At 38.4% G+C, this 14,784-nt stretch overlaps 1 protein-coding gene across 3 annotated transcripts in view; it reads left to right on the forward strand.

Annotated features, from left to right (window-relative positions):
* RECK (reversion inducing cysteine rich protein with kazal motifs) overlaps positions 1–14,784 on the forward strand; it is a 71,981-nt gene that overhangs the window by 34,111 nt on the left and 23,086 nt on the right. For all 3 annotated transcript variants that reach the window (XM_078061449.1, XM_078061450.1, XM_078061451.1), the window contains 7 exons: positions 124–157; positions 2,237–2,434; positions 4,806–5,073; positions 7,600–7,779; positions 10,445–10,657; positions 12,158–12,294; positions 14,282–14,422. In XM_078061449.1, the coding sequence (XP_077917575.1) occupies positions 124–157; positions 2,237–2,434; positions 4,806–5,073; positions 7,600–7,779; positions 10,445–10,657; positions 12,158–12,294; positions 14,282–14,422 (1,171 nt within the window). The remainder of the gene's footprint in view (positions 1–123; positions 158–2,236; positions 2,435–4,805; positions 5,074–7,599; positions 7,780–10,444; positions 10,658–12,157; positions 12,295–14,281; positions 14,423–14,784) is intronic.

The following is a 14,784-nucleotide window of genomic DNA, read 5'->3' on the forward strand; positions in this document are numbered from 1 at the left end:
TCATCCTTGGATTTAGAGAAGAATTAAATAGTCTGATATTCTGATTTCCATGTAACCATAAAGTGGAATAAAATTAGGAATTCTGCATGGTGGTTAACTTGTTTGTTTTTCTTTAATTTACAGAATGCTCTTTTCAGTTGCATTAGCAGAAATGAAAGTAAGTATATTGTCAATGGTTATATGAACAGTCCAAAGAGCAAAACTCAGTTTAAGAATACGATTTAGCTGTTATAAGCATTGCCAAGACCTGACATTATGACATGGGCTGTTAGTAAGCTGCGTGAAGGCCCAGCAGGATTCTGATAGGCTCTTTCCTCAGTGGTATTCAGGCTATTGATGAATTATGACAGTTTCTATGTCTTAACTGCAGATTTACAAAGCAGATACTACTGTTAGATGGGAAGATCATGCCCTACTTGAATAAATAGGATTACTTGCAGAAATTAAGCATTCCCAGGTGATACAGTGTAGCACTTGCCAAGGACTGCCTCTCAATTCATTCCTCAGACATTTACTGCCTACTTGCTCTGTGGAGACAGACACAGGATATAGGATAGTGTCACTGATAAAAGTGCTGTGGGAATTCAGAGGAAGGAGGGATCACATCCTGTAGGGGTGCTTAGAGTGGCTTCGTGGAGTTGGTAGCTGAGCTGGGCCTTGCAGGATGGACAAGAAATGAACAGTGGAGATTGGAGGAAGGGCATCCCAGGTGAAGGGAGTAGTGAGCAGTTACAGCTAGGAAAACACAGCTGAGGAACAGAAGAGTTGTTTGGATTAGCTTGGCAGTTCAGTGTATCAAAGTATGATAAGAAACATTAACTGGCTGTATTTTATCTTCTAACCCTCTCTAATTAGGGCTTAATTCACAATTTCTAAGCTGTTCTCATAGTCATCTCTGTCCTCCCATACTGGTGAGGAAGCCAGCCTAATGGAGGAATCAGAAGATGGGCATCCTTGGCTTTTTCTCACTTGTCTCTTCTGTCCCACCCCCACCCCTCAGTTTATCCTAAGGTTAATGGTGATAAATGTAGCCATAAATTACTCTTTGTGTTGAAATTGAACAGTTCAGCAATGAACACAGTAAGTAGTAACTGTAAGTTAAAAACAGGTGGCACAGTAAGTGTGAAACAGTTTCCTGGTGCAGGAAACAGGCCTATCCTGTATCAGTTCAGTCCTAGCTTAATTTGTGTATAATTTTATCCTTGTCATTATTTCTGGAAGTTGCCTCAATTCTCTGCTCATTCCCTAGTCGGTGGAATTCACCAGAAACCTGATTCTGGTTCCTCCATAACCTCTAATAATTATCAGAGATGTCCTGCCTGCCTTTCCCTTACCCGTTTCCTGCCATACCTCCACCTGGGTTCCCTTCAGACTCCCACAGACCCTCTAACCTCTCCTATGTGGATCTCTTGCTCTTCCCCAGTATAAGTCCCACATCTGCACCGCCCCCAGCCACTCGTCTAGCTCCCCCCAGATACCTGAGATGGTCCCCCTTGATTTCTAAAAATACACAAATCAAATTTCAAATGTGGGTTTTACTTTTCAGTGTTAAAGCAGGTCATATTAGTTGTGAGGTAAAGACCATTTCAAATTAGACATGTTCTTAGGAATAGAACTTATGAAATTTTTTTCAAGATATACAGTTATATAACTGTCAAATTTATGAAATGAGCCTGGTAGCTCTTAGTTTTTACTGGTCCTGTTTTATAAATGTGAAGCATTTGGGGTTTGGTTTTATTTTTATTTTGTTTGCCTTGCTTTGTTTGTAAATCTCCACAAATCTAACATAGAAAGATGTTCCAGTGGTTCTCAGCATGGGCAGTATTGGCATTTTGGGAGACCGTTCTGGTTGTGTGTCTGCCCTGTATGTTGCAGAGCAGTTAACAACCCCGACCCCATGCACTAAATGCCGGCAGTAGTCCCCAAGTCATTGGGAAAACCAGAAACATTTCCACATGCCTCCAGAATCTCCCAGAGGGGTGGTCCTGCTCCTGCTGAGAACCACTACGCTAGATAGACTATACTTTGACAAGTAAGGACTCTCTTACACCACTGAGCACCTGGATGTCCTCATGGCTATTTCTATAGTAGTGCTGATTTAAAGTACTTGTCTTCTGTGCCATGGTTTTATATCTCAAATTCAAAAAGGTACATATTGTTTTATCAATATTGTGACGATTTATTGTTAGCAAATGGCTATTTCCATTTCAGCATCATTTCCTTTTTTCCCCCATAGTGGGCTCAGTTTGTTGCAGTTATGCAGGCCATCACACAAACTGCCGAGAATACTGTCAAGCCATCTTTCGAACAGACTCTTCTCCTGGTCCATCTCAGATCAAAGCAGTGGAAAATTATTGTGCCTCTATTAGTCCACAATTAATACACTGTGTGAACAATTATACCCAATCTTATCCAATGAGGAACCCAACAGATAGTAAGTAAAATGGACATATTCCTCTCGTTTCAATCTTTAGTAAAATCATTTGTAAAAAGGAAGTAAATTCTTGGGGCGCCTGGGTGGGTCAGTCGGTTAAGTGTCCGACTCTTGATCTCAGCTCAGGTCTTGATCACAGAGTCGTGAGTTCAAGCACCTCATTGGGCTCCATGCTGGGTGTGGTGCCTACTTAAAAAAAGGAAGTAAATTCTTGTAGATATCTGCAGTCTCAGTCATTTGGGAAACACCAGACTTCCTTTGGTGTTTAGATTTGACAGATTGGATATTATTATCACAGCTGAAAGGTGCCAAGAAAGGTAGAGCTGTCAGGGGTATGAGGAAGCAGGCACTCTTTGTTCTGGGGATGGGAGAATTCATTGGTATGGATATTTTGAAAGGAAGTTGGGTTATGACCATGAGAATTTCAAATGATCATACCTTTTAATCTAGCAATTCCATTTCTCAGAATTTGTCCTTCAAGAAGACTCATAAATATACATGCACATGTAAAGGATATTTACTGTGACACTGATGGTAATGGAGAAAAATTAGAAATAACCCAAATACCCATCAATAGGGAATTGATTAAAGTTGATGAAATAAATTATATATCTATATAATAACAATACTTTATAACCAACATAAAGAAAAAAGTATGTTTATATAGAAAGGAGTCCAAGATGTAGTAAGCAAAAAAGTCAAGTTGCAGAACTAACTGTATAGTATAATACATTTTTAGTTGTATGCCTATTCCATTTTATATGTTTTTATAATGAACAATTATTTTATAATAAAAGCCCTATATAAAAATGAGAAGAAATCCTGATACTTATGAAAATCAGGGCCTCCTAGTGAACCTGCACCTTATGGGGTCTTCGAAGTCTCAGCTTTGTACATCCTGTAATCCATTTTCTTCATTTAGAGGTGAACAAACTTTAAACAATTAACTAATTAACCAAACTGACAAAACAAAAGATTTATAAGCCAATGCCAATGTTTTGATTTACACTGGGATACTGAAAGACTTGTTTTTGTAAACTCAGAGGCAGTGATATGTGCCGTTTGTCCAGCATCTAAAGCAGAACCCTTATGCTTGTAACATTCTGTGGTGTGGCTGTATGATGAAAATCAGAGGATGAAGCATTTGCCACAAATAACCTTTATTCCTTTTTTTATTTTAAACATTTTATTTATTTATTTGTCAGAGAGAGAGCGAGCGCACAAGCTGGGGGAGAGGCAGGCAGAGGGAGAAACAGGCTCCCTGCTGAGCAAGGAGCCTGATGCAGGACTCGATCCCAGGACCCTGGGATCATGACCCCAGCCAAAGGCAGACACTTAACCACTGAGCCACCCAGGCATCCCTATTCATTTTTTTTAAGATTTATTTATTTTAGAGAGAGAGTGCATGTGCATGGGGGGGAGGGGCAGAGGGAGAGGGAAAGAGAGAATCTTAAGCAGACTCCCCACTGAGTGTGGAGCCCCATGCAGGCTCGATCTCACAACCCTGAGATCACTACCTGAGCCAAAACCAAGAATCTGACACTTAACCGATGGCACCACCCAGTCACCCCAAACTTCATTCATTTTAAAGGCAGAAGCAACCTGATATCTTGTCAGAGTATGCTATTGTGTTATTTAAATTACAACTTAGAGGGGCGCCTGGGTGGCTCAGTAGGTTAAGCATCTGCTTCAGTTCAGGTCATGATCCCAGGGTCCTGGGATCCAGTTCCACAGCAGGCACCCTGCTCAGCAGGGAGTCTGCTTCTCCCTCTCCTGACCCTCCCCCCTGCTTGTGCTCTTGCTCGAGTGCGTGCTCTCTTTCTCTCTCTAAAATGAATAAATAAAAAATCTTAAAAAAAATAAATTATAACTTAGATTAGTTAACTTGCACAGATATATGAAAGCTTTATATCCCAGAATGTGATGGAATATGGTTTTTGTGGGTTTTGCTATTGAAATTAGTCATCTCTGTCATTCTGTCAAGGACACAATCCCTTTTAGGCAGTTGTTTCTAGCGTGAAATAATTCCAGTTTGATCTGTAATACCTTTTCCAGGAACAGAAGATACTTTGCATGTAAGGACTTCTTAGGTGTAGGACGAGATGACCTTTCATTTATGTAGTATTGGTGCTAAAGATCCCATGTTTGGAGATAGTGGTAAATTCTAGTAATAGTTACCTTGTCCACCTTTAGCTCTTCAGTTATTTGTTACACTGCAAAGTAATGGAGAGAGAATTTGGTAGGCTCTGTGTACTACAGATATTGACATACGACTGAGTAGTAGTGTTTCCAGTACCACCATGTTCTTTTGTTCTGAGCAGTGCATGACATAAAATCAGCTAATTAAGCCACATATATCCTGAAAATGTAGGTTTATATTGCTGTGACAGAGCTGAAGACCATGCTTGCCAAAATGCCTGCAAGAGAATTCTGATGTCTAAGAAAACAGAAATGGAGATTGTTGATGGCCTCATCGAGGGTTGTAAGACCCAGCCTTTGCCTCAAGATCCTCTTTGGCAGTGTTTTCTTGAAAGCTCACAGTCTGTTCACCCTGGCGTCACTCTACACCCTCCTCCCTCTACGGGCCTTGATGGAGCTAAATTGCATTGTTGTTCTAAAGCAAACACTTCAACATGTAGGTCAGTATCTCATTTTCCTTTATTAAAACCAGTAGAAAATGGCGTTTTAATTAGTGATTTTAAGTCTAGGAAATGTATGTTATATTTTTGTATTGTGTAGACTTAAGAGTTTAGAAGGTGTAAAATCTTTCTTTCATCAGCAAGTATTTATTAAGCGTCATGTGTATATAAGACATTGTTTTTGAACATTGCTAAAAGAACTGTGTTTTGGAGTATAGAGGATTAACATTGGCAGGGCAATAAATATTTAAAGATGATGCAACATGGATTCTACCCTCAAGGCTATCATTAAGTAAGCTTACAATTTAGAAGATGTTTTGATATGACATCTAAGGGATATTCTCTTTGTTAAATTATGATACTTTCAACAGTAACTGACCTTTTGTATATATTGGTGAATGATCTGGGTTGGCACTTAAAACCCAAAGTTAGATAGCAGTGTATTGGCATTCATTTGGATGATACACTTAGGGAAAAATTATACAAATATAAGATGGAAGGGGCACCTGGGTGGCTCAGTTGGTTGGGCGACTGCTTTCAGCTCAGGTCATGATCCTGGAGTCTTGGGATCGAGTCCTGCATCAGACTCCCTGCTCAGCGGGGAGTCTGCTTCTCCCTCTGACCCTCCTCCCTCTCATGCTCTCTGTCTCTCGTTCTCTCTCTCTCAAATAAATAAATAAAATCTTTAAAAAATATATATATATATATAAGATGGAAGAAACAATCTAGAGACAAGAATAAATGGAGATAACTAAAGTCATGGCAGAACACAGGTGAAATAGAAGTTTGCTTTATTAGGGATATTTTAGGTGAAAATGGACCACATATTACTAGAACATCCTGAAATATCACCTACCAGGAGTGAAGCAGTTTTTCCTGTGGTTTCTAAATTGAATGGACCTTTAGCAAAAATTATGCCCAGAATAACTCATCAAACTCTACCAAAGATATAAAAAACTGGAAGATATCCGAAGAAAATTAACAGAAGAGCTTAAAGAGAAGTTAAGTTGGCCCTGTAATTAAGGAAATTTAATTGCTGATAGGAATTAAATGTATTTATGGGAGGGATGCTGAGTAATTCTTTGAATTTCCTTTAAAGTATTTATGCCCTAAAGTCATTGGAGATTGGAAACACTTTGCCTTACTTTACCTTGATGTAGTTTTTATGGTTTATTTCCATCTTATGATTGGTGTCAGTTTGTATAATTCCTGCTTATATATAGAAAACTAATTCTGAGATGTTATTGAACAGTCTGTTCAAGGTCATAGAGAAAGTTAAGGACTAGAGAAAGGACTGGTTTCTAGCTCAAAGTACCTAATTTAACTCATTCGCAGCTTCCTCCTCTCTATGATGTATAAGCTCCATGGAGAGCAGGGACCTTGTCTCTCTTATTTACCGTTATATATCCAGTGCCTTGAACAGGGTCTAACACAAAATAGGCACTCAGTAAACATCAGTAGAGTGAATGAGCAAAATTATAAAAGTAAAAACATCCTTCTCATAGGGTTGAATATGAAAGTCAAATAAAATGTGGCAGGAATGGGGAATTTTTACTTGTGACTTTGCATATTTTGGTAGTATATTTTATATTACATGTATTATGTTTTTTTACACTTTTATTACTTTTATAAATTTTAAAAATTAAACTAATGTGAACGCACTTTGGAAATGGTACTGATATTATTTTAGTCATATGCAAGTTGCTTTGTAATCATCAAGTACTACAAATAAGATTCTTATATATTAACTACAATAGTATATAAAGGGATGCCTGGGTGGCTCAGTCATTAAGCGTCTGCCTTCAGCTCAGGTCATGATCCCAGGGTCCTGGGATTGAGTCCCACATCAGGCTCCTTGCTCAGTGAGGAGCCTGCTTCTCCCTCTCCCTCTGCTGCTCCCCCTGCTTGTGCTCTCTCTCTCTCTCTGACAAATAAATAAAAATCTTTAAAAAAAAAATAGTATATAGAAGCCTTGGAATTCATAAGCTTTTACATATAGACTACCTTGGCCTATCTTAAGGAATATAAGTGGCTTTGGGATAATTTTTCAGGGAGAAACTAATGAACCCTAAGTCTGTAAAGCTTCTTAAATCTGAGGACCATGTCACAGTTTTACCTCCTGTGGTTGAAATATAAATGTAGGAGAATCTATCTTTGTGGAGGCAAAACCATATGCCTTACCTTACTTTACATAAAGGTAAAAGAGAGATAGGAAATATAGAAGAAATGACTGTGCCAAGAATAAGGATGTACAAATACCGAAATTAAACATTACATTTAGCACAGAGCTTTGTAGCAGTCATGGAAATGGAAAGAGATGGATGATAAAAGAAGGCTAACATTTTCATGGAAGAGTTCACTGTTTATGGCTCTAAATTCTAGGAGATAAATTTTAGTCTTTTGGTTTTCATAATTTTTTTCTTATTTATATTCTAAAATATAGTTCATAGAATTTGAGTTTTATGCAAATCAAATTATTTATTCATTTGGCTCATCTGCGTTTCTGCATTTGTGCCTTTATTTCAGAGAACTGTGCACTAAACTTTACAGCATGAGCTGGGGCAATACACAGAGTTGGCAAGAGTTTGATCGTTTTTGTGAATATAATCCAGTGGAAGTGTCCATGTTGACCTGTTTAGCAGATGTTCGGGAACCTTGCCAGTTGGGCTGTAGAAATCTTACTTACTGTACTAATTTTAACAACAGGTAAGAGAAAACTATTGTACATGGAATGGAAGTATTTTATCATTATCTTGTTTTTAAATAAGTGAAAAGACCACTTTACTCTGATTTTTACTCTGATGCTAAGTTAAAAGGAAGTAGTATTTTTTTTATTATTTCATCTTTAAATACTATAACTCATCCGGTAAATCACCTCTGGGAAAGGAAGCACTATAACAAAGTCCCTTCTAGACTAGAAATACTTAAAACATCTAGAATTCAAAGAATCTTTTCTGCCTTCAGCCTACCATTCTTCCCCTCTTCCTTCTATTACACAACCAGTGGAAACAGTTCATTGCAGAATAAATCACTGTGAACAATTTGGCTGTCCAAATGCTCTCTTTTGAACAGTTTACTTCGAAGTTTACTTCAACCAGTCTGAAGGTCCCACTCAGGAAGTTCGCTATTTCATACAAAAATACTGTCTTACTTATTTGTATTTTCTTGAGGTATCAAGTATGGTCAGAAAAACAAGGGCCCAAAACTGAATGGCTGAACAAACAGTGAAGAAAACAAAAAGGCATCCAGAAGCTTAGAGAACACCATATCAGAGAAGGCAGAGAGAGAGTTTCTAAGCAAGAGGGGGCCAGTTTTGTGAGCTGGCCTGGAGCCTGGAGATCAAGGGGGCAAAGAGGGAAAGAATCATTCAGTTGGGTCAGACAGAAGTTCAAACGAACATAATCCTATTCTTTTAAAAGTATTCAGAATATTTTTAAAAAAGGTATTCAGAATATTATTTCGAGTAAGAAAATTGAGATATCTTTACAGCTGGTAATAGAGTGTTAGCCGATAAGGACATGGTTTAGAGATTGAGTAAATTTGAAATCTATGAAATGTTTGAAGTTAAACTTAGACTCATAGTCTGGCTTCTGGGGATAGTGGAGTAGTTTGTAGCAAACTAATACTTCTGCAAGTACCAATTATGAACTCTGTACAAAATATTAAAAAAAGTATTGTTTTGAAGGTGTTAGTGGCCAAAAGCAGGAGGGGCTGTATCTCATGAAACATAGAAACCACACTGCACGAGGGCTGCATTTATCCAGTTTTTCCTTCATGGGCACCCTCGGCCCCCTTGCATGGCATAAAGAATTCAAGCAAAAAGCAGCAGTCTTGGGCTGAGGAGTTAGAGATCAGAGTTTAGGGCTGCCAGAGTGGCTAGATGCAGGAGTAGAAAACCCGGGAAAGGTGGGAACCACAGTAGGAGATGCCCCCAAATCTGCAAACAAACTCCCGGTAAATCCTTAAATTTAACAAAGTGACAGTATACAAGGTTAACATTGAAAAGCCGATTGTATTTCTGTATGTTGCAACAAACAATGGGAAAATGAAATTTATTTTAAAAATACAAATTTACACAATTGCATCAAAAAACATAAGATACTTAGGGTAAATTTAACAAAAGAGGTGCAAGAACTATACATTGAGAACCAGAAAACTTTGCAGAGAGAAATTAAAGACAGTGAATAAACAGAGAGAGGTACCGCGTTCATGGATTAGAAGACTCAATATTGTTAAGATGTTAATTCTCCTGAGACTGATCTCTAGATTCAGTGCAATCCCAATCAAAATCCCAACAGGCTTTTTAAAATAGAAATTGCCAGACTAACTCTGAAATTCAAATGAAAATACAAAGGACCTAGGATAGCTAAAAGAATTTTTTTAAAAAATAATAAATTTGGAGAACTTACAGTACCTGATTTCAAGACTTGTTATAAAGCAACACAAATTAGGGGCACCTGGGGTGGCTCAGTCAGTTAAGCGTCATGATCCCAGGGTGCTGTGATTGAGCCCCAGGTTGGGCTGTGTGCTCAGCACGGAGTCTGCTTGATATTCTCTCTCCCTCTCCGCCTCCTGCCTGTTCTCTCTCTCAATAAATAAATAAATAAAATAAAATTAATTTAAGATGGGTCATAGAACAAAACATAAAAGCTGAAAATATAAAGCTTCTAGAAGAAAACTTAGGAGAATATCTTGACAAACCTGGTGTAGACAAAGATTTTGTAGACAGGAGACAAAATGCACTAATTATAAAAGAAAAAAAATAATGAGTTAGGGTTCAACAGTAAACACTCACCGAAAGACACCATATAAGATTTGAAAAGGCAGGCCACAGTTTGAGAGAAAATATTCAGTATATCACATGTGCACACTTACAGTCATACACACATTTGACAAAGGACTTGTAACCAAAATATATAAATAACTACAATAACCTCATAATAAAAAGTCAAACAACCCTTGGGGCACTTGGGTGGCTCAGTCGGTTAAGCGTCTGCCTTCAGCTCAGGTCATGATCCCAAGGTCCTGGGGTCGAGTCCTGAGTCAGGCTCCTTGCTGAGCAGGGAACCTGCTTCTCCCTCTCCCTCTGCCTGCTTGTACTCTCTCTTTCTCTGTCAAATAAAACCTTAAAAAAAAAAAAAAAGTCAACCCAATTTAAAAAAAAATAGGCAAAAACTTCCAAGGGTCTTTCACCAAAGAAGACATCAAAATAGCCACCATGCATTCAAAGCTGATATCCTTTGATGCATTATATGTACTTTCTTTAAGAAAATCAGATTTTCCTACTGCATTAGTATGTCAGGATCTTACCTATTACTTCTCTCTAGAAAATAATTGCCTCTTGATTCTTTCTGGCCTTTTTTCTTTTCAGGCCAACAGAACTTTTCAGGAGTTGTAATGCTCAGTCAGATCAAGGAGCCATGAATGACATGAAGCTGTGGGAGAAAGGAAGCATAAAGATGCCATTTATCAACATACCTGTTCTTGACATTAAGAAGTGCCAGCCAGAAATGTGGAAAGCAGTAGCTTGTTCACTGCAGATTAAACCTTGTCATAGTAAATCCCGGGGAAGTATTATTTGCAAGTAAGTTTCTTTCCTCGTAATGACTCTCCAATCTTGGTTCAGACCATGATCTGAACCACAGCCTATCTTTAGAGTTTTCTCTCCCACCACTTCTCTTTGCCCATCCTCCCCACATGTCAAATGCTTTCTCACTTTTTCCTCCTCTGCTTGAAATACTATTCCATCTCCACTTGCCCACTGCCTGGCTTTCTTAGCCTCTCTCAAATGCCAGTCATTCCCATGGAATCTTCACAGATCTCCCCAGCTCATAGTAATTTATCCTTCCTACAAACTTCTGTAGACCTTTATTTGAACTTCTCTTATGGAATTTAGTTCCAGAAACATTTGTCAAGTACCTTCAATACTCAACTCTATTTTTATATTTTAATTTGTGTACTTACATTCTGTTAGACTTTGTTCTCCTTGAGGAGTTTATTCCTTGTAACTTCTTTTTTTTGTCTCCTCTTTCCTCTTTTTCTTCTCTTCAGGGATTAGGGTAATCCTGACACATAGTAGGTGTTCCATGCATGTTTAATGAGTGAGGGAGTTAGTGAATATAGTCATTAGGGCCTATTTCTAGTGAGCATTTTGTGAATGGTTTGCTTAGGAGATCTAGGATAAAGTAAAGATGAAAGCTGCTGTCCTGGGTGAAACCAAAAGCATTAGCCATGTAGTAATCTATGCCAGCTGATCTTCAAGCATCTATTTTTCCAAAAACTTTTCTAAAAACCAAGTCAATATCCAGCCCCTAAGTTGGTGTGTGTCTTGGTGCTGCTGGACACTTGATGACTGATTGCAGATTATTTCAACCTTAAACAGGGTCCAGATCTATTCTCTGGCATGACTTGGCCATGACTTGAGTAAGGGGAAAGATGAGGGGTAACTTGGGTGACAAGAGGCAACCAGTGGGAAATTTTTAGACTCATAGCACAAAAATTTATAGAAAAGGAATCAAATACCTTTTGAAGACTGAGAAAATTTTAAAGTAGTGTACTTTCCAGTTGTTATGGGCCAAACACCTTAATGTTGATAACTAAAAAGATATTTAAAAAGAGAAGGGGACAACATAACAATAAAAAAATTAAAAAAAAAAAAAAAAAAAAAAAAAAAAAAAAAAAGAGAAGGGGACAGAGGGAGGAAGAAGCAAGTAAGCATAAGGTCCTGAAAGAAAAGATGTATGATTTTGCAAAGAGCAAATCAGACTAGCCTAGTTTAATTTCCTTTCAAAGACTGGGACAAGCCACACTGATGGTAATAACAGTACGAGTATAAAATTTGAGCAAGGCCTTTGATCTCCGATAAGAGAAAAGGATGCTTTGCTAGTATAATACATTACTTACTACTATGCAACCTGAGGTCTTCTATGACTCCTGTTTTCTTTTGCCATTACTCTGACCTAACCAGTTGTAAAATACTGTTATGAAAACTCACCTTCTGGAAGGCTTCAGAAACAGGATTAATATTGACTAGACAACATGAGGAGGTTCCTTAAACTCTAAATTTGTATTTTTTCTTCTTAAGATCAGATTGTGTGGAGATTCTCAAGAAATGTGGGGACCAGAACAAATTCCCTGAAGACCACACAGCTGAAAGTATTTGTGAGCTTCTGTCACCTACAGATGACCTAGAGAATTGTATACCTTTGGATACATACCTAAGTAAGTACTTTGTTTTTTTAGATTTCAAATATTTCTCCCTTTCATCTCTGCCCTTCATGTTTGCTTTTGAACATCTATCTGTTGAGAATGTGTGGTTTAATTATACTATCTCAATTGCAGACTCTTATCTTATTCGCTTGGTCTTTTTGGCGCTGGAAAGAATTGTCATCTTAAAATATGTAAGCCCAAGTGACTATCTTATCAGTGAGGAAGTGATGAACTATTGTCAGTCAGGAATTCTAAGCAGTGAATCTGGGGCAAACATCTTAGATAATAGCCCCATATCATTGCTGTCCCCTTGCCATGATTTGACCAGGAAGTGGAATTTCCCCAGGGAATCTTCAGCTTTTTGTCATGAGAGTATTAGTGTACCTGAGCCAGGCATTGGCTTAGACTGACCCACCAAATAGGGAGTAAGGAATGACGGTCTGGGTTAGTACGTGAAAATGGAACTTTTGTCTCTGCGAAAGTATTCCTGCCAAGAGCTAGAAGAATAAGTTGCTATCTCATTGAGGGATCCTGGAGCTGAGTTTCTCAGCAGGAGGTGACCCCGTGTGGTGGAAACCAGAGAGATGACGAGTAGAACTCATACACACGGAGTACTGTAGTTAGGGTAGGTGCAAGTGTCTGTGCTGCCGCCAGGGGGCGTTAGTGCACCGAGCTGGCTGGAAAGGCAGACTGTGAATTCAGCTCCTACTTGCTTTGTTTTCCTGTGTCAGATAGGACTAAGTTCTACTGCAAATAACAGAACAACAGGGAAAAGTAAAGGAAAGCCCAGAAATAAACAGTCCAGGGCTATTATAGTGGTTCCACCATCCAGAGTCCAGGCTCCTTTTGCTTTCTGCACTGTCCTTAGTGCTTGGCTTCCATCATCAAGGTTACTTGAGGTACTTTATTATCACAACATGCCTCCTGGAATTCTAGCCACCATATTCTAGTGTAAGGGAAAACCACCCGAGCTGTAAGGGAAACTGAGAAAGATGATCTTTTTAGCTGTGGGCCCATTGTCACACTATTATTAGTAAGCAGGAAGAAAAGAGTGGATGCTAGATTTGCAGCTAGTGATATCAGCCACATTTTCTTAAGGCCAACAAACTGTGTCCCTCAGCCTTTATGACCAGTATAGTGAAAAAAAAAGCATTAGACTAGAGTATAGGCCTCTGTGACTTTGGACAGATCACCTCTTTGCAGCCTCTGTTTCCCTGTTTATAAAAGGATTGGGCTGGATGAGATGAACTCCAAGAACACTTACACCTTTATTAGCCCTACAGTCTGAGTCTGGCCTAAACTCAAGTAAGCAAAGCTAATGTAGTCACAAGCCTAGACTCTATTAGAGCAGTGAAATATATGTGTAGAAGGAAAAAAAGTTAAAGAAATGTTTTTGTTTGAATTTTAATACTCTCTTTAAATATCACATATACTTTATATTAAGTGAGACTCTTCCATGGTCATTATTTCACAAGTTGACAAATATAATCATGGTACAGGACCCGTCTTACCATAGTGAATTATTATAGTTTATGGTAAAATGTGCCAAGTTATTCCTCTTAGGCATAAGCACGTGTTTGACCACCCTACCATCCCTTTATACTACTTATTACTTATCATTAGGTGACTTTTTTATTTATACACACAGAGACACACATGCACACACATACCCCCGGTCTATTTATTGTCTATTTCCCAAATAAAATGTAACTTCTACATTAGGGATCTGTCAGTTTTATTCACTACTGTATCTGCAGTGCTCAGAACCTTGTCTAGCGTATCGTAGGTACCCAGTAATAAACAAGTGAATGAATGTATGTATGTGTATGCTAAATTCACAAATGATCAGAGCATCTGTGTGTTTTAATAGTTTACTAGAATCAGGCCTCACTTTCTGTCATGAGCTCTCCATTTATTCTAGCCATAATTAATTCGGATAATTTACAGATCTCTCTTACCTTTTTGGGTTGGTTAGACTGATCTGTGTTTGGTTTTTCAGGGCCAAGTACTTTGGGTAACATTGTAGAAGAGGTCACTCATCCCTGTAACCCAAATCCTTGCCCTGCTAATGAGCTCTGTGAGGTAAACCGGAAGGGGTGTCCGTCTGGAGATCCCTGCCTTCCATTCTCTTGTGTGCAAGGTAAGAGGTAGATGGGTGTGGGTGTGGGGTGAGGGGTTGGATTTGTGTTTCTGTATAGGGATTATCTTTGGAGTGAGCTCACAATGGACTTTATTTTCTAAGTTATGTTTTTCTGTAACATTTGAGGTTTTCCCAATAAACCTGTGTTAGTTATATAGGCAGGAGAAAACAAAGACAGATGTAATTTTCAATTATCATTTAGATTGTAAACTGATTCTCATAAAGAGAATTACAGGATTACAGAATTACTCTCATAAAGAGTTACAGGGTTCTTGACAACAAAAGAAAAGAAAACCTTGAGCCTGTTTTTTGTACATTCTCTTCCATGTTGTGATGTTTAAGAAAGTGTACTGCACGTTGTT

This window comes from Halichoerus grypus, chromosome 14 (assembly GCF_964656455.1).
Source record: "Halichoerus grypus chromosome 14, mHalGry1.hap1.1, whole genome shotgun sequence".
Classification (NCBI taxonomy): domain Eukaryota; kingdom Metazoa; phylum Chordata; class Mammalia; order Carnivora; family Phocidae; genus Halichoerus; species Halichoerus grypus.